The sequence below is a fragment of the Carettochelys insculpta genome, chromosome 2 (assembly GCF_033958435.1).
Source record: "Carettochelys insculpta isolate YL-2023 chromosome 2, ASM3395843v1, whole genome shotgun sequence".
NCBI classification, from domain to species: domain Eukaryota; kingdom Metazoa; phylum Chordata; order Testudines; family Carettochelyidae; genus Carettochelys; species Carettochelys insculpta.
In genome coordinates this window covers 270,610,265-270,634,318 of record NC_134138.1, presented here as the reverse complement: position 1 = coordinate 270,634,318, position 24,054 = coordinate 270,610,265, and the positions used below count along the sequence as shown (strand labels likewise).

At 46.5% G+C, this 24,054-nt stretch overlaps 1 protein-coding gene across 1 annotated transcript in view; it reads right to left on the bottom strand.

Annotated features, from left to right (window-relative positions):
- Positions 1–23,809, bottom strand: part of GARS1 (glycyl-tRNA synthetase 1) — a 42,209-nt gene extending 18,400 nt beyond the window's left edge. The window contains exons 1-9 of the mRNA XM_074985170.1: positions 23,594–23,809; positions 16,914–17,015; positions 11,502–11,604; positions 9,329–9,470; positions 8,038–8,126; positions 6,455–6,531; positions 4,356–4,501; positions 2,845–2,994; positions 325–487 (exon numbers count right to left, since the gene is read on the bottom strand). Of these exons, the coding sequence (XP_074841271.1) occupies positions 325–487; positions 2,845–2,994; positions 4,356–4,501; positions 6,455–6,531; positions 8,038–8,126; positions 9,329–9,470; positions 11,502–11,604; positions 16,914–17,015; positions 23,594–23,758 (1,137 nt within the window). The 5' untranslated portion in view covers positions 23,759–23,809. The remainder of the gene's footprint in view (positions 1–324; positions 488–2,844; positions 2,995–4,355; positions 4,502–6,454; positions 6,532–8,037; positions 8,127–9,328; positions 9,471–11,501; positions 11,605–16,913; positions 17,016–23,593) is intronic.
- Between the last annotated feature and the right edge of the window lie 245 nt (positions 23,810–24,054).

Below are 24,054 nucleotides of genomic sequence, written 5' to 3'. Positions count from 1 at the left end.
TGGATAAAGGAATCAGGGGTTTGGGGATTCAAATGCAAAACACACAGCTTATGGATGGCAGGTGATACAAAGGGTGTGTGTCTGGATTCTCAAGTCTTCTAGTGAGTGTTGTATCCCTACCTGCTCCCTCTCTCAAAAACCAACCAGCCTCCATGCTAGGTGACTTTGTCCCTTCAGTACTGATAAGATAGGATAGACTTTGATTTCTGTTCCACAGGTGCTCATGAGGAGTAACTCCACTGGACTACACAAAGGTGCTCCTGATTTGCACGTTTGGAATTTGTTTACTTCTGCACATTGTGAATGGTGTGAGAGTAACTTTACCTGCTCAACGGCATCTCCCAGACGCATCCTGTGGGCGGACTGCCCACTGACCTGGGCTTTGGAGGAATACAGGCAGATGTGGAGATCTGCCACACTCTGGAATTTGGGGTGATGCTTCTCACTGGGATCCACAAAGTGCTCAATTTCTGCCATAGTGAATTCTCTAAGGAGAACACATAGAACCACAGGCCAGTGTTAATGGATGTTCTGGGGGCCTCCCAAGCAGAATCTTTCACACCAGCCTTATAAGTGTGTCTACATTGTTAAAAACTCCCATCAGGAGTTTACTCACCACCGTGTACTGCGCCAAGGGAACAGAGTGAGGTTAGGAAACAAGCCTCTTCTCTTCAGACATCAGACATTTCACCCCCACCATTAACATCTATTAAACGGTACCTATGCATTTCCTGGGAAGCCTTTAGGCCTTGGTTATCACATCAGTGACCCAGAGCGAAGAACACAACCTAATGAAAAACCCCCATCTCTTCCTAAGTCCTCTGGAGGTGTCCCACCCAACTTATGACCTCTCCTCACCCTGATCACATGGAGAGATCTAGTTTAGAAAGCTTCACGGAAAAAGCCCCCACGACTAATACATCTTTAAATGCAACACCATTCTCTATAAGAGCATGGGACGGATTTAAAACCGGAGGATCTTCCAGCATTCAACCAGGCAGTCGAACAATAAATCCAATTTGCTTACTTTGCTTTACTGCAAACAAGCAAAGAGATGACAAAAGTATTCTGCATGGCATTGTAAACACGGAGATCAAGAAAAAGTCCATGATCCCCCATTCAACAAGTCAAATCTTAACTCTCGGCCATTGAGGTGGGTGTGCCAGGGGATGGACTTCAAGAGACATGAGACATTTTCAGAAGAGTGCATTGGGCACCTGAATCATATTTACATGTCTCACTAGCCTGACCTTTAGTGGTAATGAGAGAGGGGGGTGCTCTCTAATTTCAACTGCCATTGCAGGTGGCTCACCCTGCTGAAAACCAGGCCTACTGTTTAAGTGTTTACAGTGAAGGCTCGTCATGCCAGATATTTCTGCAATCTGTCTGCAGTGAATAAATTTAGACTTCAGGTGCTCAGGGTGGAAAATACAGCGCATATTTCCCCAAAGGCTGATCTCGTTGTTTTTCCTCAGAGACTGGGTTAAGTCCAAGAGTCTGAGACAACAGGAGCAGGAAGATAACAGGTACCCTAACCAAATGTTCAACAATATGTATGCTCTCATTGACATTATTGTTTTAACACACACACACACACACAAATATGTATGCTCTCTTTTATATTATTGTTTTAACACACACAGTCTCTTAACCTCATATTGCAAACTGCTTTGCTGTCAGTTTTTCTGTTATCAAGAACCTTCAGAAAAAAGCTTTGTGAACGCACTGAAGATTTTAAAGTTTATTTTGCAAGCACTGGGATGTTATTCTACTGCCGAACATTAGAACACAATTTCCTATAAAAGAACCGCAAGCCTGTAATTTATATTGTATTGGAAAAGGGTTTCGGTGACCAGAAGTGTAAGTTTGTAGATATAATAAAGAGAGCACAAGGGTTGAAAAACCTCAGTACCGGTAATGCCCCTGGACCCAGCTCATGCTATAACATGGCATTATGTTAATCAGTTATCAGTTTTACAGTTGCACTGTGTACATCTGCAGAGTAATGCCACTGATGCCCACCAGAAGCTTAAAAAAACCTTCAGAGATCAAAATCTGGGTCTCTGAATGGAGGCTGCAAAGCCAAACAGCAGGGGACACGGTATCAGTACAGAAAGACACAGTGGAAACACCAAGGTCAGCTTTAAAGAGTGAAATGGGTCCATTTTTGATTTTTGTACCAAACTATTTTGAGATCTGCCAGCTGAGTAGCCCCCTGTGTTTTTTTCCCTTAAATAGCCACTTTTAGTTCACCCCAAAGCAATCAACTGAAAGATTAATTCCTCTAAGCTTTTGCTGCACAATCTCTCACCCACTGAACACTGCCGAAACTTCACGAATGGTTTAGGAGGTTCTACTAGAGCAATCTAGTGCAGGAAGCATGAACATCGTACACACTTCAGAGCCCAGTTACTCCAAGCAGGAAGCTTTGAAGATCTGGTGGTCACCCTAAAACAATCTCTTGCTAGACTAATGCCCCACAGCAACTTATCTAAGAGATAAAGTCCCTGTTTGTTCTTTGTCACACGATCTAAGGTTGAGACAAAAAACCCTACTCCAACGTCTAACCATGTTTCAGTGCTAAGTTTTCATTCCTAGAATAAAATTATCAACATTTCTGAAGCAAGACTCTCATAACCAAGATATTCCTTGCCAGTGAACTCTGATCACTTTTTTTAAGATGTTTATTATGTGGCTACTAAGAACCCTTTGGGACATTCCCCCAAAGAGCAGCGTGGACCTGAAATCAGAAAAAGGGAAACTCTGGCCAGGAGGAGCTTTGATTTCTCTAGAGGCAGCTGATCACCTGCTAGATGTTCTGTTGGGGGAGAAGGATTGCAATACCTGACTCTGATGAGGCCAGAACGGGGAGAGATCTCATTTCTGAAAGAATTTCCAATCTGGGCAGCAGCGAAAGGCAGTTTGCCTTGGTTAAATTCCAAAAGGCGTTTGAAGTTGAGGAAAATTCCCTGTGCTGTTTCTGGCCTCAGATAGCTGAAAGAAAAAACAAGAAATAGGTCAGTGAATGTGGCAGGAGGCAACAAACTTTATTTTAATGTAAAAACGAAGAGGCCTTGTTTTATCTCAGCTCTCCAAGTCCAGGCACAAAACATAAAGGCAACATGTTCAGTAGTTCTCAGCAGCTGCAGTAATGTAGAGTCTAACAGGAAACCACACAGATTACAAATAAGCATCAAGACATTTTCTTTAGCGCAGCAAAGGCTGACTCAGGGGCCACGTCTAGGGGTCAAGAAGAGCAGGGAATGGTCTACGCATCCTCCTGACTGCAGCTCTCTTGTGAATTCAGGGACCATTGCTTATTCTCTCTGTACCCCTCCAATACTGGCACATACAGAGGTGAAGCACGGCCAGAAATGATGCCCTTATAAAGGCCAGAAATTAGAGAACCCTCCCAAGGTAATCACACACATAGATTCACCATGGTCTAGTCTTTTCCAAAGCTCATTTAAGGCTTCTGACACCAATGCTTAAAGAGCCCAGCGGTGAGTGGGTGTTAAATGGAGGAGAAGCCTATTACACCCCAGCTAGAGAGCCTGGATCTTTGCGTAAGTTGTAGCAGCCCACGCTTTCAGCTCTGGAAGTCCACAGTTCAATTTCTGTTGCATCAACTAAAATGATAGCCACAAGCCACCCAGGATGGCTAGCTGTGCTGTGTAATAGTCTAGCTTCATGGCCCCTGTGTGTAATTACAGGAGTCATGCACACCCATGGCAACAAGGATGAACGGAGATACATATCTCATAGAGCTGGAAGAGACTTCAGGAGGTCATCAAGTCCAGTCCCCTGACCAGGACTGAGCACCATCCCTTTTCTTTATTTTTAAAATTATTTTTCCCAGATGCCTAAATGGCACCCTCAAGGATTGAACTCACAGCCTTGGGTTTAGCAGGCCAATGCTCAAACCACTGAGCTACCCCTCCCCCTCTGTGTTCTGCTCCATGGGGAACAGAAGTCCAGGTCTTGCACACGTGCAGCAATCCCTGCTCCAAGCCACAGGGCTTGGCTGCTCCATGCCATACAGAGTTTAGCCTAGCCTGCACCTACGTACAGCCGCAAGCTACTCCTGCCACTCAAGCACAGCAGTAGAATAAGAACTCCGCGGTTACTACAGCCATGGGAGTCGCAGTGGTTCCTACTGACCTTAGAGTCTACTTTGCAATAGCAGCTTCAGAGCACCCTGGGGAAAAGACTGGAACGGCAAAGGCTGCCTGAGATGAGATCTGGATTGTTTTCAGTTGCATGCAGATCTCGTTGCTAATCCTGGGCAGTGGAAAATTAGGGTCACTCTTAGCCACTTGCCAAAAGAATATGGGCAGCATGAGGCTACTACCTACCCTGGCATGTTCCCTCCAGGCCCAATGGAGGTCTTGAACATTAGATTGAAAGACACAGGAGGGGAGAGGTCATTCCCTGTGACAGGAGACTTCACATTGTAATTCACAAAGAGATCGGCGAGCTCCTGTTGACTGTAGTTGTCCAACTAGTGACAAAACACAAGGATGGTTATTTTAAAAGTACAAGACAAGGTAACGCAGTGATGATTTGCACCCTTCCCATCTATTACTAAACACCAACTCAGGATCACACTGGAAGAGCTTGTTATAGGACTGCAACACCACATTTTATTGAGGGCAAGGGTAAAGGTTTGCAGCAGGCATGGAAGAAACTACATGTCCACTTTAATACTGTATGTCTGACTCAGCCACAGCATGGAGCCTTTCCAGGCTTACAATCTTTCCAGCAATAGCAGCTCTGCTTGGAAAGGTTGGGTGCAAAGCAGCAGCAGAGTCACTAGATGGCAACATCATCCAAAGAGAACCTTCTTCTGAGCAGTCAAACCAATCAAACCAGCCAGGGCAGGAGCAACACAGAAAAAGGGTAATCGCTGGGCAGGAGACAAAGAAAGTTAACTACAATTTCTGCAATGTGTTGCTTCTTTTCATGCCCTCTTCCTTCCACAACTCTGCAATTAGCTGGTGCACCAGGCACAATACATGCCAAGTGTTGCGTGTTGCATTCTAGCACTGCTGAGATGATCTGCAGCAGGGAAGGTGACCACAGAGTAAAGCAGCTAAATGTGGGGACGGTCTACTAGCTCTAGCAGCAATTTGTTAACTGGACGATTTTGTGAGTGAGATGTTGCCAGGGACACCTAGACAGCTGCATGAGAGAGTGATTTTAAAGAACCACATTTTAACCAGTAACATTCAACATTGAATATGTCCTCTGTCAAGGCAGCTTTACTCGCCAGTGTCAGAGGTAATGGAATCATAGAATATTAGGACTGGAAGGGACCTCAAGAGGTCACGGAGCCCAGGCCCCTGCCCTCATGGCAGCACCAAGAGAGGACTCTGTGATCAAATAGGCCTTGTCCATCTCTCACTTCTATGATCCCTGGCACATCACAGAGAACTCCCAGTCTAGGAGCACACAGATTTGACGAACATAGGGAACTCCCAACACCACAACAGCAGCTCCAGTTTTACAGCAAGTCTGCAGCTACAGCAGGGGAAAGCAAAACAGGACAAATGTAACAGGGTCAAGGTTCAGTACAGTACTGTGGAAGAGTTACCGACTAGACTGTGAAAGCACTTATCCTAAGAGCCATGGGAATACACATTACGAAAACAAACAACTAAATGAAGACAAACCTCTACACACTGCAGCCTGGGAACATTAGCTTGCAACACCAACCATTCTAATGGGAAACAAAAGCAACCTCACACAGAGAAAGAATTCCCAAGAGTTTACAAGCAGAGACATCACTAAGGGTTTTGGTTCAATACAAAAATAATTTAACAAGCTGCTACTGAACCTTGCAGATATAATTTCTGTCCCCTGCATCTAGCCTACATGGCTGAGCCTTGCATAGCAGATGGGGCAGGAGGCTCAACAGGGGGCAGAATCCTCCTCCCCTGGCTGCTGATGGGGATGGTCTCTAGATCTTCAACCATAGGTCTTCAGTAGGATGCTTGAGACCAGTCTCTCTCTGACTGGTGGATCTGCATCTCCACCTGTACAGTGGCACAATGAGCCCAAATGGCTCCTAACAAAGGTTCACAGGGTGCACAGTCCACAAACCCTGGCTGCAATGACACTATAGCAGCTTTGATGGCGACAGGGCCTTCTGAGGGGTCTTGCAATAGAACATTTTCTTTAAGGAAAGTAACACCTCACATATATTTAGGAGGCTGACATGCACATATGGGGGAGGGGAAGGTTGGCTTAGAAATTTACATCAAATGCTACCGCCTTCATGTCTGCTTGAAAAAATATCTGGTGCCCAGTGGAACATTCACAATGGATGCGGGAAGCCGAGAGTGCTTCTCCTCTGAGGGAGTTGGGACAGGATGCACTCTTGGATGTTTGTATCACACCTCACATCTGCCACCTCATCTGGCAAGTTTTCATCCTCCTGTGCTCAAGCACTGACCTGTGTTAAAACGTTTTCCATTTCTGTCTTTTTCTCAGCTGTACACTTCTTGTCAGACATCAGCTTCTGCAAGTGAGCTGCAAGCATCGGGAGTTAGTTTCACATTTGAGCAAGATCACTGAACCGCTCTAACCCCAGAACTAAAGGAATCCGGAGGATTATGAAGTGTCTGAAAACATGTGCATGTCCACCAGACAACATGCAATGGGTTGGCTTCTCCACTCACGTGATTCACTGTAGCTTCCCTGAAGTCAGAGGGGATATGCTGACGTACAACAGAGGAAGCTTTGGCTCAACGTTTCCCATTTGATTTTTGACATTCTTTATCTCTCAGCTGAGAGAGGACACGATCACATCTGCTGTGTGTACTTAGCAAACAGCGCTCGTGCTACCCTTTGCTCCCCCGCCCCTTATTTTAAACCTGCTCTCAGTAAGGCACTGGAAGCTTGAGAGCAAAAGCTGTTCAGAAAGGCTTTTCTGTCTATCGTGTTCGTACACATACATACAACTTCTCTGTCACTGACTTGTACAGCCTGCTTTTTTTTTTTTAAGTCTGCAATGACCCTCCACAGGACAAATCATCATTGGGGAGCAAACCCAGGATCTCTAGATTCAAAGTACAGATCACCAGCACCTTTTAAGCAAAAAGATTTGGTCTGCTAACAGGGAGCAACACAGGTGGCTTTCCCCTGTGGATCAGCCATACAGGGGAGGACAGTCTCACTTAGCAGGTTCCAAAACAGCAAAAGGAAACTTTAAGTTGAATATTCCAAGACTATTTCTTAATGCTGATATCTATTAGACTGCAGACCAGTATCCCAGGGGAATGATGGGAACCCCCCGCAGAATGAGACACTTAAAGCTAGACTGCACCTGTCCCTCCCTTGAGCCAGGGATGGTCAAGATGCAAATCTGACTCAGCTCCAATGTTTAGGAGTCACGGTTTGTTTAACACAAACCAATGTAAAGAATCACACTGACTTTGCAACCTGAAAAAAAACCACCCAATATGCACATTTATGGATCCCAGTGCTAGCTAGATTCTGGGGTTATTAAGCTGAACAGTACCCTTGGAACACCTCTTCTATGAAATAAGTGCAATCCAGCAGCTTTGTCATGCAGCCATCTATCTACTAGATTTAACCTAAGAGTGCATCAAAAAGCAAGTTTCAGCCAACACCAGAACAACAAGACCAAAGCGTGGCCTTTACATGCTTCATTTAGATTCGACAGGCAGAAGGTTAGGCTTGCTATGAAGCCAAACTAGATGATCCAATAGTCCCTTCTGGCTTCATTTATGAATGACTAGAAAATAAAAATGAGGTCCTGAGTGTATGGTATTTCTTTGGATACAAGTCATTCCACTGCAGGGGATCCAGGCATCACTTCAGACTCTTAACACAATGGGTAAATAGACTTGCAAGAGCATCTACACTGGAATGAATGTCTTCCTGAGTAGGTCTGTTACATATTAACATCTACAGTTCCCTAAGTCATCTCATCTAGCCTCACAAGCAGGGGAGTCCCCTGGGGCAGAAAGCACTCACACGGAATCCCTCCGCCAGCCCTGGCTCAGGACGCACCTTTTAAGAGATGGTCAGCACGAAAACACTCCCCGTTTTTCACATCTTTCACCATGAAGTCAGCAAATTTGTCCACATGGCCAGAAGTCCTGGAAGAGAAGAGGCTACGTTAGAATCACATACTATCACTTGACAGCACCAGAGTATGAGGTGAGCCTGCCGGGAAGACAGTCATTAATCAGATCCCCTCCTAGCCAAGCTGCAAGCTCATTCTTGCTTCAGTTTACAGACCTATACTTGGTTTGCCCACTCACAAATTGTCTACAGCCATAAGTATCCTTGAGACAGGCTGGTCACTCCCGAATCAATTTTAGGTTCATACGCTGGGCCAATAACATAGCATTATGTTCTTTCTTTGGTTTGCTGCATTATTACTGGAGCACGATAAGGATGCATTCATATACGGAACTTGATCAGTCAGGTGACTGGCGGGGGCAAATGGACACTCACTTATGCCATCAGTTTGAGTGTGACCCAAGGTGTTATGGGGGGAAGTCTTTACTACTCGGTGATGGCTCAGTGACCCATCTGAAGTTATTTGGAGGTCTCAGCCCCATTCCTGGAGGCCAAGCTTCCACAACACACTAAAGCCATGAGTCCCTCGAGCCTCCTGGCTGGCAGTTTTGGCAGAGGCGCTAAGGATGGGACAGGTACGGCGACTGAACTGCACTCTCACCCTTTGAGGTGATGCCTCCAGGGCAGGCTTGAGGCACACTGCAGGAGCTGTGTGAGGCCTATTGCTTTGCTGCTTTCTGTGCTCTACCTGTGCTGTGGATAAACAAAGGATTTCAGTCTCCCAGGCTGGCACCACTCACTAGCACTACCATCCCACTCTTAACGGACACAGGGTGGTTTGTGCCATGCTTCCACATGGAGGGGACACTGCACCCAGGGCCTAGGGCACTAGTCTAGAATTTGGGCTCGGTTCCCTGCTCTGCCCGACTTCCTGTGAGACCCTTCAGTGAGTCAGTTTTTGTGCTTCAGTTCCTCCATTTGTGAAGTGTAGCTGAGAGCACTGCTCTTGTTCTGGGGGAAGCGCTTATGAGGAGAAATCCATTAAAAATTATGGGACTATTATGGTAATACAAACTTTCATTAGCTATATACCTGAACGGCAATTTGCACTAATTACCTAGCCAAGTGCAACCACTTTGACAGTCTGCATTGCTGCAGGGTAACAAACTGGATGACCTAGTCTCTCATTCCCGTGGTTATTTTTACACGGGCTTGTAAGGAACTCTAGCGCTACCAGAAATGAACACACACTGCAGAGAAAAGGGCCCATATTTACTTCAGAACCGGCTCTGGGGTGAGCATGGTGCAGTCTATCTCTAGAATTTGATCCTCCTGTATAAAATGGTGCCTCCAAGCTTGGATAATGTTGTTCTTCAAAGCACATCCAACTGGCCCAAAGTCATACAGGCCACTAACACCTACAAGAAAAGTAAAATAGGGTTCATACAATCTTACACAGCAGCTTTGTTTTGATAAAACAAACAAACACACATCAACTACAATGTTTCAACTTATAGGTGTCAGTCCCAACTTATTGACTGATCACTCCCCAAGTACGAGCATTTCATACGAACCAGCATTAAAATAGGCTCTGCCTGAGAATGCTTATAATGGGAGGGATTAATCCTGCCAAGCACTGGAAGTAGAGCTGCTCAGCATCTCTAAGAATCAGGCCCTCGGTGAGAAAATAAACTCAGTTCAGTCCCACACTGCACTGAGCAGCCAAAAACTCAGATTCAGATAGGTGTTCTATAAATATACCAACCACACGTCTTCCTCCTGTGGATTATCCCTGAGGAGTGTATGCAAGAAGTGTATTTGACAGCAGGAGCTGAATCTGGACAAAGAGTGGACACTTCTATATTCTGTGGGGAAGTTGCATTTTAACAGAATGCATGTTACACGCCCACCAGTTTATCCTTAAAGATGAAAGGGGAGTAGCAAACACATCCCAATGAAAGAAAAGGGCAGAAAAGCCCAGGCTGTTGGCCAGTAGATGCCACACTGAAAACTGACTCCAGAATCTGAGGCCAAACAGGAGAGACCTGCAGCCTGACTGACAGCCCCACTCTAATGCAGTGGCTCTTTACCTCTCCAGATGACGATCGCCCTGTCAGAAGTCTGATTTGTCTTGAACATCCCAAGTTTCACCTCACTTAAAAACGACTTGCTCACAAAATCAGACACGAATACAGGAGTGCCACAGCACCCTAACTACTGGAAAATTGTTGACTCTGATTTTCACCATTTAATTACAAATATTAATTGGACTCCAAGTATCGGAAACCCTCGATTTAACGGACTAATGGGGGAAAGGGATGTCCATTAATGCCAAAAGTCTGTTACATCTGAATCTGCAGGACTGGAGGCACCTGCAAGGTGCGCTAGGGAGCACTCCACCTGAGAGCTGGGAGGAACGCAGCAGGATCGCAAGAGAGAGCTTGGCAGTAGGCTCTTTGTGTAGTTTACAGAGCAGAGCTTCTGGGCTCACCTGCCACGAGCCGCTCACCATCCACCCAAGGCTGGGCCTTCAGGGCTGCAGCTGACAGGACGCCCACCAGCTGTCCAGTCTAGGCACCCACTCTGCTGCAGCAGCCCCGGTGGCCACAGCCACAGTGACAGCTCCTCCAGCCCCGGTGGCTCCAGCAGTGATGGCAGCAGCTCTGGTGAGTCGTGGGCATTTACATTGCAGGGGTGGGGGCTGGCAGACAGCATCCATTATTTCTGAATGCCTTTAAATTGAGGACTGTTAAATCAAGGGTTTACCGTCCTGCACTTGCATCTGCGTGTATACTACACAGAGAAGCATCAACAAGTTATTGTTTGTACGAAACTTTAGTTTGCACTGATTTGGCTAGTGCTTTTTATGCAGCCTGTTGCAGGCGAATGTCAAGCTATTAGGATGAGCTGAGGTACCCCCTCCGCATGCCCTGGTTGAGAACCGCTGTTCTAATGCACACTCGCACCTGGCTATCTGAAAAGATTAGACTGCCACATTTAGCCCCTTGCTAAGTGTGTCCCTGCAGTAATAGGATTGAGAACAATCGCAGGATCTGGTATTTGAGTGATGTTAACATTAGCTTAGCCAGGGAAGTTTAGAGAAAGATGCAGAGATCCTAATCACCTGGCCTTTGTTAAAAATGCCCAGCCAACCTATTTCCATTACTTCCCTGGACAGCTAGCATCCTCTCTCTGATCCTCCACGTTGCATTCCAACAGCACAAGATGGAACTTGTGCCCACACATATTTGAAGGAAAATAGGTGATTTTGAGAAATGTAGAGACTCAAGAAGGTGATGTCTCCTAAAGTCAGCTTTCCAAAAACCACTTCATGTTTCACGGTATTATGATCACCAACAACTTAGCATGCTGAGATTAATACACTTCACAGTTGCATACAGAGAAGCTTCTCTAAAGTGACTAGTAATTAAACTGTTTTATGCTTGTACCTCCATAAATAGCAAAAGCTTGGTCATAGAAAAACCTCCGCTTCAGAGTGTCCTCCATTTTAGCTCTGTCCACAATATCATCCTTGGGCTGTAAAGCCAGCTCCTGTAAAACAGGTAGGGAGAAGATAAATAATGGTCCCAGTTAGTGGCAGTAAAATGAATCCTTCCCCATTAACTATTGTGGGACAAAAGCACCTTTGTTCAAAAACAGCCTTCACAGGCACCCAACTTAGATGTGCACCTCCCAGATCAGACATTGGAAAACGTGTCCAACTGCTAAGGTTGCCCAAATGCAGGATTTTAGCCACAAAGTTTGAAAAGTGAATTCTGTAAACAAACATTTGCACAAATATCGTGAGGTTCTGGATGCTATGGGGATTTTGACAAGGAGGATTATGAAGCACATTCATATTGTGATACGCTGAGCAGACATTTCCTAGCCACCTGCAGCATGAGGGATGACTACTTCTAAAGCAAACTTCCTCTGACGCACTTGGGATTCTGTGTAACAGAATCTAAGCTAGAGGTAGATGTCTAATTGAAGCATTGACTGACGGCTAGGAATATCTTTCATGTCATCCTCATAGTCTCTGAATTCAAATACCAGAGCAAACACAGTTGCCTGTATTCCATATGATTACTGTAGAAAGATACTGATAATAAACACCATCAGTTTAGACTCAGAACATATGCCATAAACATTACTTTCCCTATTAAGTTTCAGTATCAATTATCAAACACACATTATGGCAAAAATATTCAGCGAGAACATTTACTGCTGATTAAACAAGTGTATGGTAGTTTCAGTCTATACACATAGATTCTAATAGCAAACCCACCACTGCAAGCACCCATCCCATTCATTACTGATGGTGATTTTTCTCCCCTGCCATGAAGACATTTTAGTGATTAAATCTTATGACAGATGACTAAAATTGCTGTTGTTGTTTCTAAAACAAACTATTTAAAGCAAAATAGAATACAGGTTGCACCTTGCTGGTGTGGTACCCTTGGGACCTGAGTGCTCCCAAACCAAGGATTGTCCCTGCTGTCTGCTGCTCCTGGGCATCACCCATTCCCTGATGCTGCCCCTCTAAGCCTCTGGAGCAGCTCCTATCCCTGGCCGTTGTAGCTCTGTGGCCACCAGAGCTCCCTGACCCTCCTCTTCCCCTGGGCTACCACAGCTTCCCACCTCCCAGCCACTGAAGCTCCCTTGCCACGGCTCCTTTCCCCAGCTGCACAGCCCCAGCCGGGGGGGACTCACAGATGGCGCCCGCTCTGTCACCAGGGCCGTCTGCTCCAGCAACATCCGTGATCTTGCCAGAGAATCATGGATTTCGGAGAGCGAACCTGTCTCTGAAAAGGTTAAACTGACGTCTTTATTCTGAATGGTCTTTGGCTTATACCCCAAAGCTAAAAAATTACGTCACACACTTCCCAGCTTGGGTCCTTGGAGATCAGCACCTAAACGCACATTTGAGAACAAACAGAAGAGGACTGATTTTCAGAGAGGTGAAAGCATATGCAGCTCCCGTCAGCTTCAGAATAAATACATCTGCCTGAAAAGACTGTTTTAAACTAAGGTTGTTGACAGTGTTAAAACAATAGCTTTGAAGTACAGATTGGCTGTGGCTACTCTAGCTCCCTACATCGAAAGGAGCATGGTAAGTAGGGTGTCGGGAGATTATTAATGAAGTTCTGCGGTGCATACACAGCACTTCATTAAGCTAATTCTCCCCGTGCAACTTCGAAGTGTTAAACTTCAAAGGGCTGGCTTCTGCGTAGCCGCAGCCAACCCACTGATACTTCGGAAGTGCCTGAGAAGATGTGAAGTCCTCTTACTCCTCAAAATTTTGAGGAGTACCGGCGGGTTAGCCATGGCTACATGCAAGCCAGCACTTTGAAGTAGCATGGGGGACAATTAGCTTAATGAAGTGCTGCGTATGCACTGCAGCACTTCTTTAATAATCTCCCGACACCCTACCTACCATGCTCCCTTTGAAGTAGGGAGCTCGTGTAGACACTGCCACTGAGAAACTGAGGACAGAGAGAAGTGCACTCTATCTGGATCATAGACATTGCAAACGTGTTAGGACTTCTCACCAGGCAGAATGACTTTCTGGTGGGCGAAGCAGCAAATGATACAGGGCTGATACCAAAAGTGAAAATGGAGGAATTTGGAGTGACAGGAAATCCCTGGCCCCAACCACCAATACACGTTGAGTCACTGTTACAGAGGCAATGCTACTCTTGTTGGGTTATTGTGGGGAAGAAATAGAGACTGTCTGGCTTCACTCTGTTTTTAAGCCGTGTGGAGGGAAGCACACAACAGCTTCAAGGAGGACGTCTTAAGATGGCAACAGGTTCCAAGTGGTAGCTGAGCATCCATGCCCACTAAGGGATCTCAAACACAGATGTGTCCTGCTCAGGGAAGGTATTATAAGCCAGTGATGCCCACCTAGAGCTACACCTCCCTTGAATATGCAGCTGTGTCACAGGGCTGGTGTGACAGTGCCCAGTTGCTCAAAGCAGCAGGTATCCATCCATACTCTCCTCTCAAACTGCAACGGATGAACATGCACTGCTGGAAGCCTTGCCAAACAGGAATTACAATAATCACCCTTGTGCTGGTGAAAAGATGTGCTGCTGTTGCAAGGTCACCCTGGAATACATGAGTATAACCCACACAAATTGTGTAACCAGCAAAGAGGCTTCTGCATCGCATCCTGCACATGCCTTTCCCATGGATAAGGAGTGGCTGAAAGAGGTGCCAAGAATCCTTTGCCAGAATGACAAGACATAACCAGAGATTTAAAGAGATGAGTCACAGTAACCGAGACTAGCCTTGAGCAAACCGTGGATTCTAAAGCGTGGTTTCACTCCGAAAAGTGACTCACTCTTACTCACATTGCCTCCTCGCACATCTCCAGTCATAACTACCGACTTATGAGACAAATAACTTCTAAATAATTCAATTAGTTCTTCAAAGCAGGCCAGAGCGAGGTTTGATGCTGGTGTTCTAATTATTAGCTGAGTCGCGAGCACAGCAGCAGCTTCTGCCCTAGGTTTATGCACACTGCTGAAGACAAGGTTTCACAACAAGGTTGTCTGCACCTAACAAAAGAATTTCCCCATTTTTTAAACTTGTGGTGATACACAAACCAGAAAGTACCCAGAATCTGCTCTTAGATCTCAAGATGAGTTTGCAGGGCTGGCTATTGAGTGGGAGGAAAATGTATTTTTACTCATACTGAGCCAATGTGTTCTGGAAATGAAGACAATAAACCTGGAATCCCATAACGTTATTTTTAGAACCTCTTTCCAGGCCAGGATGTGTCTGTTTTAAAGATACAAACTTAAATTTGGCCTTCAATTTGAAAAAAAAAAAAAATTAAGGTTGCAGGAAATGTTTTTAAACAGATGAGTTAAGCTGCTACGAACAGAATTTTCTCCTTTTTTAAAATCTCCCTTGCCAGATTTGTAATTCAAACATTGTGTAAAGAATCTGGAAGTGAAACAGATACAAAGTGACCATATAAGGTTTTCATTTTGCTGGCTGACAGAAATGGGAAAAGTAAACAAAAAATGGTGACGTACACATTGGATTTTAAAAATTTGTTAACTTTTGATAATCTAAACTGTTATTAGCAACCTAGGGAAGATAGATAAAATTTGTTTAAAATGTGATTTTTAAGTTGATTGCAAGTTATAATAAGTATTGGCTGGGACAGTCATGGGTGCAGCAGTGGAAGGGCTCTTGAATACTCCTCTGTGGTACAAACAGCAAGGAAGGAAAGAGTAAGTAAGGAGGCCAAGGAAAAGCTGGCAGAAGACAGCAACAGGAGATACTGGATGCACTGGTATCTCCTGGAAAGAAGGAGCACAACTAGCAAGTGACCATAATCAGCAGAAGAACTAGACTGCATGAAATGTCAGCCACACAGGAAGAACTAAGGCAAGGAACATTATCAAGTGGTCTCAAAAACACGTAGACCACTGAGCTGACCGTTTCGTAATTAAAGGTAAGGGGTAACATGGGCCCATGCTGACACATTAACATGAATCCTATGCTGAAAGAGTAGATTTCAACAAAGCATCTGTAGGCTGAACCTCTCTTATCTGGCACCCTCAGGACCTGACCAGTGGTGGGGGAAAGAATTTCCTGGACGATGGGAAGTCAGCATTTTCTAGCACATTACCAACACTTCCACTGCTTACTGGGCTCTTAGAAGTCATGCAGGGGTAAATTACAGCTAAACAACACTGAGAGCCAGGACAGGTGGCTGTAAACAAACTTTATGGGACCATGGGAAATTTGGCCACACTCATGATAACTGGTCATACAGCTAACTAAAATCAGGCTGGATTACAGAGTTTGCTGGATGAGACAGTTTCCAATTACAGAGGTTCAACCTGTAGTGGTCCAAAGGGTGTGGCATAAACATAGAGAAAGTGGGTAAGATAACCCACCCAGAAGTTGACAAATGTCTGTTGATGAGATGGATAAGCTTTCAAGCTTACATCGAGCTCCTCCTTTTCTTTTAAACGTCTGCATTTAAAAAACACGACCACTTCACTGTAGGAATCGTAGTACGCTCATGCAACCCTCCAGATCACAGATCTAATACAGTAAGGTCTCAGAGTACATGAGCCCAGAGCACGCGACCCCGCTCTTACACAGCTGACCCCCGATTCCTACAGCAAGCCCTGGAAATGCACAATTTCCAGTGTGCTTAACTGGTGCCCCCCTGGCCCTGGCTCAACACCACCGCCAGGCCCCACACGGCGCCGGCTCAGTCTCCACCCCCAGCTCCACTCACCACCCGCACACAGCTCCTGCTCCCCTCTCATCTCCACCTCTGGTTCTAGTTCACACCCCTCAGGCGCAACTCTGCCTCAACCTCCCAAGTCCCGGTTCAATCCCCCTTCCGGCTCACGACCCAAGCGCGGCTCCAGCTCACCCTTCACTCCCACGCCTGGCTCCGGCTCACCACCCCTCGCGTGAGGCCCCAGTTCTTTTCTCCCACCCCAGTGCGAGTCCTCCCCACCCCCGCACGTGGCTTCAGTTCAACACCCTCACCCCGGTTCAAACTCCCCTGCATTCGGACTCAATTAACACCCTCCACCCCCAGGGCCCGACTCACCACCCAAGCAGGGCTCTGGCTCACCACCCCTGTGAACAGCTGTGGCTCATCTCCACCCCTCGCCCCAACCAACCACCAGGCTTAACCCTCTCCAACTGCCCCCCCCCCGCCCCACCCTATGGCCTACCTTTCTGCTGCTTCCGCAGCTGCAGAACATGTGTTCCACTGGACAAAAAGCTGGACCCCACTTACGTGAAATTTGGGTTACGTGAGGGAGTGTGGAATGAAACCCTCCCATAACTCAAGGGTCTACTGTACTTAGACTCACCTTGGCTTCTAAGATCCTCTTTCGAGCCTTGAGCTCTGCTACAGCTCTGTCTACATCCACCTGGGGAGCTCTCTCTTCTTTCAGCTTTCTTACCAGTTCCCCCTGAGGAAGAACACAGAAGAATCTGAGATGAAGATTCCACTCTGAAAGGCGGGTGTGAGGGATGTTTAGCTCTCAAGGCTGCCTGAGAGAGCCTACAATCCCATGGAAACTGGCCGAGGTACTGGAAGTGGGGGGGAGCACTCTGAAATTGGAAAATGAGCACGGAAGCATTAACGTATCACTGAAGTAAATGTTTCCCAAACCACCCACAATTAATCTCAATATGTGAATACGTTCCCTTTAAAGAAAGTCCAGCTGAATAGGCACAAGCACTATTATGGTGATTAAAGATTCTCTGACATTCAGGACATCCATGGTTTTGTAGGACAGCAGATTATCAAAGCAGTGTAGGAAGCAAATTTATAAGAAAGCCAGTTACAGTAGGGGCCTTGGAACATGACTGACTACTACCATCTTGTAAGATTTCTGGAAGGGTTTTGCTGTCCCACTTGGTCAGGAGTCCCCACCCCATGACCCCCAAAATGGGACAGGCAAAGAACAGGTAAATTTTTAACTCCTATGCACACTATAATATTATCATCAACCGTGGGCTCAGTGCCCGTTGGTGTCTGATGCCTCTCTCACCATTTCCTTCCATCTTTCCCTGTCCAGTGCAGAGTGGCTTAATTTCGGGTGTGGAGCTAGTCTACAATCTACTATATCACCTACCCATTCTCTGTGGGGTCTGCCTCTCCTATTCAAACTGTCCATTATGCTGAATACCAGGGTCTTGATTTTTCATTTGTCATTTACTTTGCAAATATGCCCAAATAACTGTATCTTGTGTTGCATAACTTTCTGCAGTCAGCTCTCTTTCAGCTGTATCCTCCTATGTACACTCATCCTTCACTGTACTAGCACAACTGGTTCCCAGCTTTCTGCTTGTAGGTGAAAACTGGTAAGAGGGACACTAAATTCCCATTAAAATACATGTAAAAGTCTCTGATTGGTTCCTAGTGCTCCTAACTTTGTGAAGGAGTGACAGCATGTGGTGCTGCTTTTTAAGTGAACCTTGGGTTTGGAAGGGCGATGGGTTAAAGGCTAGGGGCAGTTTGGGGCCACGAGTGGGGGGGTTAAAACCTGGTGCTGCGTTGGGCCTGTGGGGCAGATGGGAGAGGAGGGGCGTCAGACTGCGGTGGGTTGGGGTTGTGGGGCCGGCAGGGGAAGTCAGGCTGCTACAGTTTGGGGCTGCAGGGGGGTCAGGCTGTGGTGGTTGGGGGCCGGTCAGGCTGAGGCGTGTTACGGCTCCGTGGCCGGCGGGGTGGAAGTCAGACTGCGGTGGGTTGGAGCCATGGGGAGGGGTCAGGCTCATATTAGCGGGGGGAGTTCACTCACCTAGTGAACAGAGGTAAGTGTATGTGTCCCTTGTTTAAGCGAGTACTTGTAAGCAGAGTACTCATTTAATGCGGGATGAGTCTAATTCTTTGTGGGTGACCTTCTCAGGATCTTCCTGTAACAATACCTCTCAAACTCCAATATTCTCCTCAAATCTTTCGTTATCACCCATGTCTCATATCTGTACAACATGCTGCTGAATACACACATTTTCAAGATGCTCAGCTTCATTCCTAAGCTAATCACTTTGCTTTTCCAGATCTTATCCATCTCCTTCAAACTCACTCTTGTTTTTGCTATTCTAGTTGCCATTTCCTTCTCAGTCTAGATCAGGCGTGTCCAACCTGCAGCCCTGGACAGCTAGTAATGCGGCCCCACAAGATCATAAACTTTTAACATTATTATGTGATTTATATACATTAACTATATAATATATTTTATACGCGGACCAAGACAATTCCTCGTCACTCAATGCAGCCCAGGCAAGCCAAAAGGTTGGACACCCATGGTCTAGATCATACATTATGTTGTTCCCCAGATACGTGAACTTCTCTACTTTCTCTAGATCAATCCCATCTACAATGATCTTCCTTCCTATTTCTTTATCTCCAAATGCCATTGTTTTTGTTTGATCCATGTTCATAAACATTCCGTACTGCTTCCCTTCCTAGTTTTCGCTAGCTTCTCCTCATCTTCCTCAATGATAACTAACCCGCAATCCTCAAGTTGTTAATTCTTACTCCATGTACAGATGTGCCTTCTACCTCTTCCTTGATCTTGTCCATCACTCTGTTTAGATGGCAAATGAAATTTAATGTGGGTAAGTGTAAGGTAATGCACATTGGAAAAAATAACCCAAAGTACACGTACAACATGATGGGGTCAAATTTAGCTACGACAGATCACGAAAGGGATCTTGGAGTTATAGTGGATAGTTCTCTGAAGACATCCATGCAGTGTGCAGCGGCAGTTAGTAAAGCAAACAGGATGTTAGGAATTATTAAAAAAGGGATAGATAATAAGACAAAAGATATCATACTTCCCCTACATAAAACTATGGTACGCCCACATCTTGAGTACTGCATGCAGATGTGGTCTCCTCACCTCAAAAAAGATATATTGGCATTAGAAAAGGTTCAGAAAAGGGCAACTAAGATGATTAGGGGTTTGGAATGGGTCCCATATGGGGAGAGGCTAGAGAGACTGGGACTTTTCAGTTTGGAAAAGAGGCGATTGAGGGGCGATATGATAGAGGTATATAAAATTATGAATGGTGTGGAGAAAGTGAATATAGAAAAATTATTTACCTTTTACCATAATATAAGAACTAGGGGACACCAAATGAAATTGATGGGTAGTAGGTTCAAAACTAATAAAAGGAAATTTTTCTTCACACAGCGCACAGTCAACCTGTGGAACTCCTTGCCAGAGGAGGCTGTGAAGGCCAGGACTCTATTAGGGTTTAAAAAAGAGCTCGATAAATTTTTGCAGGTTAGGTCCATAAATGGCTATTAGCCAGAGGTAAAGTATGGTGCCCTAGCCTTCAGTACAAGGGCAGGAGATGGATGGCAGGAGATAAATCACTTGATCATTGTCTTCTGTTCTCCTTCTCTGGGGCACCTGGCATTGGACACTGTCAGCAGACAGGATACTGGGCTGGATGGACCTTTGGTCTGACCCAGTATGGCCATTCTTATGTTCTTATGTGATGAAGATACTCAGTGATATCTGATCTCCTTGTCTCGTACCTCTACTCGTTCTAAACCAACTTCCCAACTCTCCACACGTTCTCACTGCTGCCTCTGCATTGTCGCTGATATCCTTTAACAACCGTATCAGTCTGCTATCCATTTCATATGGCTCCAGCACCGCCCAAGTCACTTTCTGATCTACACTTTCAAATGCCTCCTGAAAATCGACAAAGCAAGTGTAGATGTTCTTGTTCTTTTGTCCAGCTTTCCCTGCTATCAATCTTAGTGCCAATATCTGCTGTATGGTACTTCTATCTTTCCTGAATCCAGCTTGCTCATTCACTAGATGTTCTTTTATCTGCAATCTTAGTCTCTCCGTCAGCATCATCATCAGCACCTTGCCTAGATGACTTGTTAGGGCAGGGATCAGAGTCTATACCCAACACTATCATATGGTTTTATAATATTTGCTGGGATCGTGTCAACACTTCTGAGCCTATTTAGCATAGCCCCCTAGTGTAGATACTTCCAACACCAACAGAAGCTTTTCTGCCAGTTAGGATCACCATCTCTCTCAACATTATTTCTGACACTGTAGCTATTCTTCTGGTGGAATAGCTGCACCTACACAGAAAGTTTTGTTGGCACAGCTCTGTTGATCAGGTTTTTCACATCCCAGATCTACACTGCTGTATCACTATAAATTGTAGGCAGCAGCTGCAGGTAATTTAGTTCTGTTTCTTGCCTGTGCTGGCTTTAAGTGAATGAACAGTCTTTCCCTCCACCACACCCAAGGAGTTAACTGAGCCAAAAATAAAAAGTGTTTATCTTGAGTTATTGAGGGAGGACTGTTGAGAGGCAAGAGACAGCAAAAGACAGCTAAAGATGTGAACTATGTGAAAAAATTAACAGCTTCCCTACTTTAATGTTCCCAGTACAGCATCTTTCCTGTACCTATTGTTCTTTCATTTAAGAAAATGTGAACCTGATTTTTATTTTTTTCTGTATTGCTAGCTTTGTTTACAATCTGCAAGATTTTGTTTTTCCTGCATGATGCTCAGCCCTAGCAAAATCACTGCACACAGGCAATGAGATAGGAAACACAGGCTGCAGTTGGGATTTCATCTCTCAGGCTGGGGAAAGCAGGGGCTGACTTTATACCGGGAAAGAACTGACAGTAAGCAAATTAAGCAAAGAGAAAATAAAAGACCACGAAAGGCTGATCTAATAAACTTAACATGTCAGCCACTTTAATCCACTGGATAAAGAAAGTTGGCAACTGCACTTGACTGCTTCCTTCCTGGTAACCAGTGTAATCAAAATGTGAAAATTTCACTCCAAGGCTGATCGGCTGAACTGTAATTCCAAGCTAACGTGGCAGAGGGAGGGATCAGAACACCGGGGAAAAAAAGTAGCAAACCAAACCCCTCTTTGCTGAATTAGGGGATCTTCAAGGAAAGAAAGCAAAGACAGAGTGTCCAAGGGACTGCTGCATGCTCAGAAGAGTTCACCACACTGCCTTGCATTCACACCAGAAAAAAAATGGCATGCAGCAGCTCTTTGTCCAGAATGACAATAAAAAAGACTCAGACTTTGGGCATAGGGCAGGGGAAAAAAAAATGAAGCAAACAATTATGCTTGCTGACTGGACACAATTTAATTAAAGACATGAGCCCAGCCCAGAAGAGGAGGAGCACACAGCACCATTTGATGTGGCAGGTTTTGCTGCAGCTTTGTCCCAAACAACAGTGAAAGGGATCCACCCCTGTATCACAACAGCTTATTGCATCAGGCACTGCTGCAGGACGAAACACCGGCTTGGCCGCATGGGGACAATTTTTCTCTCTCTATTAAGGCTTCTACGGATTTCATAGAACTGCACGGGCCTTTCATCTGGATTGCACAAGAGCATTTACCTTATTCTATCTCCATTGCAAAAACACCTTGAACGCCCGTCCTTTTACTATTACCCTTTCACGTCACACGGTGGAAGGTTGCCCTTCATCACTCACCCTCCCAAACCTCTCTCTTACAGCCCACACTTCTGTCCCATCCCCAAGAGCATGGGAAAAGGGGCATTCATGTATTTCTGTTCTAAAAGGCAGAGGGGCCGCTCCCAAATTAATGGAATGAAATAAAAAGCAAGTCATCTGGGTCCAGTTATTTTAACTGCACTTACTTGGAGATTCCCCACCAATACATTCAGTTACTGTACAATGACTCATAACAAAAACTCACTAAAGTATGGGTGCACGTAAAAAGAACAAAGCCAGATCCACTTACATAACAAAAATATGTAAGGGCCAAACAAGCATGTAGCCCTAACAATACCTACGGAACATATGCACATGGGGTGTAGGTAAGAAGGGATCTATACAGAACTAGCCATGCTAAGAAGACATGCAGGGCAATCCATGCACATACAGATCTAGCTACGAAAAGATGTGGAGAATCCATGAGGTATAAGAAGCGTATGCAGAAACAGATACACTTAAGAATGGTGCACAAATATAGATCCAGCTATGCAAGGAGAAGGGGAATGCACAGACACCTCTAGATGAAAGTGCACAGCCATAGATCAGCGATAACAGAGCAAGAAGGGCACAGGCATATAGTTCCAGTTCTGTAACAGGAAATACATAGACCTATATATGCCCAGTTCTAAAAGGGATGAGACACACAGCAAGGTATTGTTGGTGAAAAGGGAACCATTACATAGCAAAATACGCACTTATACCATGAAGGCCATATACAGACCTAGCTCTCTAAGTTGGGGTGGGGGGTACCGCAGAGAGACAGCTCTATGGAATGGAAAGGGAGACGTAACACAGACCTGCTTATAAAGAAAGGGAAGTGATCCTATGTGGGCCAGCTCTATATGGTGAGAGACCACCACATGGCTCTATAGAAGAGAAGACGCTCTATATATCTAGTTCATATGGAGCCAGTTCCATAGGATAAAAGGGAACCTATGCAGATCAAATCTACAGGGGAAAAGAAACGGACCACACACCTAGAAAACAGAGACCCACTTCCAGGAGCAGACACCTACCCTGAAGACCCAGCTCCCTAGGGCACAAATAAGGCCACATAACCCAGCTGTACAGGGAGACACGCCCCAGGAAAACCCCATTCCTACAGCAGAAGGGGTGCTACAGAGCCCAAGCAGACACCACCGATAGAGACCCAATCCCCTAGGACAGAGAGGAAGCCCAGAGCCCAGCTCTGTAGGGAAGACAGCCCCCTTACAGCCCCAGCCCCAGCCCCACAGGCCAGAGTGGAATCACAGATCCCAGCTTCACAAGGGAGACACCCCGCACGCAGCCCCAGACCCACAAGTCAGAAGGGAAGCCCAGAGCCCGGCTCCCCCCGGGAGACACCCCGCGCACAGCCCCGGATCCGTGGGGTACAAGGGAATCACAGGTCCCAGCTCTATAAGGGAGACACCCCGCGCACAGCCCCGGACCCGCAGGGCACAGGGAAGCCGGAGCCCGGCTCCCAGGGGAGACACCTCGCGCACAGCCCCGGACCCAGCCCGAGCCCGGCCGGTACCTGCAGCCGCACTGCCTGGCGGAGCGGGTCGAGCAGCGCCTCGGCGGCGGATCGGTCCATGCCGGCGCTGGCGTGGCGGAGCGGGGCGACCAGCGGACGCAGCAGCGCGGGCAGGCGGCGGCGCAGCAGCGGCAGCGGCAGCAGCAAGGCGCTAAGGGGCGGCATGGAGCGTCGCGCGGCGCGGCGCGGCGCGGCCCGCCCCGGCGCATGATGAAATCGGGCCGCCCAGGCGCACGCAGCCCCCGCCGCCGCGCCGCACTTTCCTCACGGCCGCCCGAGCGCGCAGCAGATTCGGCACCGGCAGCGCCCGGGCCGCCGCTAGGGGCCGCTGCAGGGCGAGCCCCCGGGAGAGCCGCGGGCCTAGTGTGGCCGGGCCTCGCCGCGCGTCGGGTCCGCGTCCGGGGGAGTCCGTGACCCGCGTCGAGTCCGCGTCCGGGCGTGTCCGGGTCCCCCGTCAGGCC